Below are 4,340 nucleotides of genomic sequence, written 5' to 3' on the forward strand. Positions count from 1 at the left end.
TAATGAAATAATAAAAATAAATTAATTTAAAGTGTAAAGTAAATGACGATAATTAAAATGCAATAATTTAAAGTGCGATAAATAAAATGACGATAAATAAAATTGCGATAATTAAAAAGTACGATAATTAAAAGTGCGATAAATAAAATGACAGTAAATAAAAGTGCGATGAAATATGAAATAAAAGAATTATGCTTATTTAAACTTCCGTAATCATGATGTTTGACATGTTGATTTTATTTTATTACCATGGGTTAATTGTCCTTTGTCCTGGATTATTCAATATGTCAATATGGTTTTTATCCATAACAGTCCATCAGTCATAAATATAAAGTGCAAGCGTCCTCGTCAAATTATCCTTATACCCGAAGTCAAATATTCCAACTAATTGGGGACTTAAACAGTAATAAGGTTTTAATACTTTATTATCAATTACACCAAGTGTCCTTGCATGTAATCTGCCCCTGTTTTAATGAGTCCATTGACTATTAATTCATTCCCGTGTCCGGTAAAATGAACGATTATTAGTACTTATAAATATCCCGCCCATCGTGTTCGATCGAGTGTATGTGTTTATTTATAATTACGTCCAATTGTAAATCTTTATATTAAATTAACGAACTATTATTCAATTAAACAAATATAAAGCCCATTAATAGCCCATAGTCTAATTTCTACAAGTGTCGATATTTTGTCCAAACCCCAATTATGGTACAAAGCCCAATAACCCCGTCTTTAATATTTAGCCCAACATCATGATTACTTCGATTTAAATAAGCATAATAATAACTTAGCTACGAGACATTAATTTAAAAAGGTTGAACATAACTTACAATGATTAATAATAGCGTAGCGTTACACGGACAGAATTTCAACTTACACTCTTACAACATTCGCTAACATAACCTTATTATTATTAATCTTAATTTAAAATTAACATTAAAATTAAAATATAAAATTAATATATATATATATATATCTGTGAGAGAGAGAGAGATTGATAAAGGATGAATATTTTTCGTGCAGAATTCGTCGCCTTTTATAGATGTGGCCAGCATTTCAGGGCCATGCGATCGCATGGGCTTCCTTTGCATTTACCATGCGATCGCTTGGAGTCTAGGGACAGCACACATAACTTTTGTTTTCTTGTTTGCCGAAAGTTTTAATATATAATATAATATATATATAATTTTAAGAATTAATTATATATTATATTATATTCATGTGCACAGTTGACTTGTAATTTTTAGTCCGTTGCGTCGCGTGTTGAGAGTTGACTCTGGTCCCGGTTCCGGATTTTCGAACGTCCTTGCGTACTATTTAATATCTTGTACTTTGCGTTTCGCGGCTCGTACTCTTGTAATTTTTAGACGTTTCTCATCAATAATTTGAATCACTTTGATTGTACTTTGTACTTTTTAGCTTTTTGATCGTTTACGTCTTCAAATCGTCGAATCTGTCTTTTGTCTTCACCTTTTATTATTTAAACGAATATCACTTGAAGATAGAACAATTGCAACTAAAAGCTTGTCTTTCTTGAGGGATAATGCTATGAAATATATGTTCGTTTTTAGCATTATCACTTGATTTGGTAAAGGATTATGATTGTGAAATTTTATATCACCCGGGGAAGGCCAACTTGGTGGCCGATGCGCTAAGTAGAAGGGAAAATCGTCATGTTTTAAGGGTAAAAAGTTTGGCTATGATCGCAACTCCACAAATATTCCAACAAAAGAAGCCCAACAGATAACGTTATTCCCCGAAAATGTAAGGAAGGAAAGAATTAAGGTTCAAGTTGATTACTTTGAAATGGATTCAAGAGGTTTAAGTTTACGTTATGGTAGAATATGGGTGTCGTTGCAAAATGATGCACGCAATGAACTCCTCGATATGGCACATAAGTCCAGGTATTCAATTCATCCCGGTGCCAAGAAAATGTATAGAGATTTGAAAAGAGATTATTGGTAGTCGGGTATGAAAAGAGATGTTGTAAAGTATGTTCACAAGTGCCTTACTTGTCTTCAAGTGAAAGCCGACCATCAAATGCTGAGCGGTATGCTTCAACCATTAGAAGTCCCGGTATGGAAATGGGACGAAATTACCATGGATCTTATAACGAAACTACCGAAAACCCCTCGACGTTATGATGCTATATGGGTGATAGTCGATCGATTAAGCAAAAGTGCATTATTCTTGCCAATTAAAGAAGCCTCGTCTTCGGAAACTTTATCTAAGTTGTATATTCAAGAGGTGGTTGCAAGGCATGGGGTGCCGGTGTCCATTGTGTCAGAGCGAGATACTGGATTCACCTCACGATTTTGGAGGAAATTTCAAAGAGAAATGGGTACAAAACTACACGTGAGTACCGCTTTCCTCCCTCAGACGGATGGTCTAAGTGAGCGGACCATCCGAACATTGGAAGATATGTTACGCGCGTGTATTATAGATTTTGGTGGAAGTTAGGATACTCACTTGCCATTAACGGAATTTGCGTATAATAATAGTTATCATGCCTCGATTGCATGCCGCCGTATGAGTTGTTGTATGGAAGAAAGTGTAGAACCTCGATATGTTGGGGTGAAGTTGGTCAAAAGGAAATAGGAAGCACCGAGATAGTGCTTCAAACAACAGAAATGGTAGAGAGAATTCTAGAAAGGTTAAATATGGTCCAAGATCGACAAAAGTCATATGCGGATAGAAGGAGAAAACTGCTCGAATTTCAAGTCGGTGATAAAGTATTGCTTAAAGTATCTCCATGGAAAGGTATTATCCCTTTTCGGAAAAGAGGAAAATTAGGTCCAAGATATGTAGGGCCGTTTGAAATTATTGCGAAAGTCGGGAAAGTGGCATATCGATTGGCTTTGCTCGAAAGATTAAGTGGAATTCATAATACCTTTCATGTGTCACAATTAAGAAAATGTTTGACGGATGAATCAATGCAAGTTCCACTCGATGAGGTTGAAATTGATGAGAAATTAAGGTATGCTGAGAGACCGGTAAGGATTTTAGATCAAAAAGTTAAACAATTGAGAAATAAAATGGTAACCATGTTAAAGATTCAATGGGAATATAGGAGAGGTTCCGAGTATACTTGGGAACCTGAGGAATTAGTACTTAAGTTCTTCCCCGCACTGCATCAAGAATGGTTCGCGAGGACTCGAACAATCCAGGGTGGGGAGAGTTGTGACAGACCATTTTCAGCATAATGGCGCGTCGCGCTATTGGGCTGCTCGGTGCGCAGTATGCCTGGAATTTCAGGGTCTATTTTTGTTAAGTTTTAAAAGTGAAGGACTTTTGTGCAATGTTGGGTTTAAAGGCTGATGCTGAGTGTTTCAGCCTCATTTTCTCACCATTTTACTTCAAGAAAAAGGGAATAAGTTCATGGGTGTTCATAAGTTAGGGTTTTGGTGAATCGGAGGTAGTGATTGAGTAAGGAAGTGAATTTAAGTGTCAATCAAGTTTAAGGAAGACAATTTCTGCTACTATTCCTTCTCTAGCATCAATTTCATCTTTGTAAGAAAACCCTAACTTGTTTATGTTTTGGTTTTGAGAAATTAGCTTGTGTATGTTGTAATTTCAAGTGTCATTGTTAAATGACTCATGTTGTTGCTTTGATGAGTTGATTTAAGAACTAGTATTGATAATTAGGGTTTTTAATTGTTTCAAATTTGGGTAATTGAAGTTATGAAATGATGAAGAAACCTAACTAGTGGCTACATGCTTAATAGTGTTCTTGCACACCAAGTGTTTGTATAAATGTCACAATGAACTTAAAAGTTGTGACAACCCGGAAATTTCCAACCAAATTTAAACTTTAATCTTTATATGTTTCCGACACGATAAGCAATATTTGTTAAGTTAAATTTCAAGAATTTTAAACGATGTTCATACATTTATTCAACCTCGACCAAGTTCCAACGATTCACGAACCATTAAACGAATATGATTATATATGTATATGTGTATATATATTATAACTTGAAACGTAAACAAAATATTAGATTAAATACTTTATATGATTGTATCTGTTTCAAAATGTTTATCAATGGAATTAGAAGATAAGATCAAATGATTGAATTATCAGATATATTGAATTATGATTACAAGTCTCTGTTGAAAGGCCCACGTTGATTTGAGAAATCTTTCTATTTTAACAATATTCGGAAAATGGTAAAGTGATTTATAAATAAGAACAAATTGTCAATCATTGAGAACTAGACAAAGGATAGTGGAAGATTGAATCTCATAAAGACTCGATTGATCTATTTAGTTTCAAACGTACAAAAACGTTTTCAGTTTAAAAACAACTTTATTATTAAAACGTATATAACTTTTATAAA

The 4,340-nt window shown here is 34.0% G+C and overlaps 1 protein-coding gene across 1 annotated transcript; it reads left to right on the forward strand.

Moving 5' to 3' along the window:
* Positions 1–2,633: 2,633 nt before the first annotated feature.
* On the forward strand, positions 2,634–3,206 carry LOC139870901 (uncharacterized). The gene has a single exon (XM_071858664.1). It carries the CDS (start codon positions 2,634–2,636, stop codon positions 3,204–3,206), a length of 573 nt encoding a protein of 190 aa, XP_071714765.1.
* The last annotated feature ends 1,134 nt before the right edge of the window (positions 3,207–4,340 follow it).

Source organism: Rutidosis leptorrhynchoides, chromosome 10 (assembly GCF_046630445.1).
Source record: "Rutidosis leptorrhynchoides isolate AG116_Rl617_1_P2 chromosome 10, CSIRO_AGI_Rlap_v1, whole genome shotgun sequence".
Classification (NCBI taxonomy): domain Eukaryota; kingdom Viridiplantae; phylum Streptophyta; class Magnoliopsida; order Asterales; family Asteraceae; genus Rutidosis; species Rutidosis leptorrhynchoides.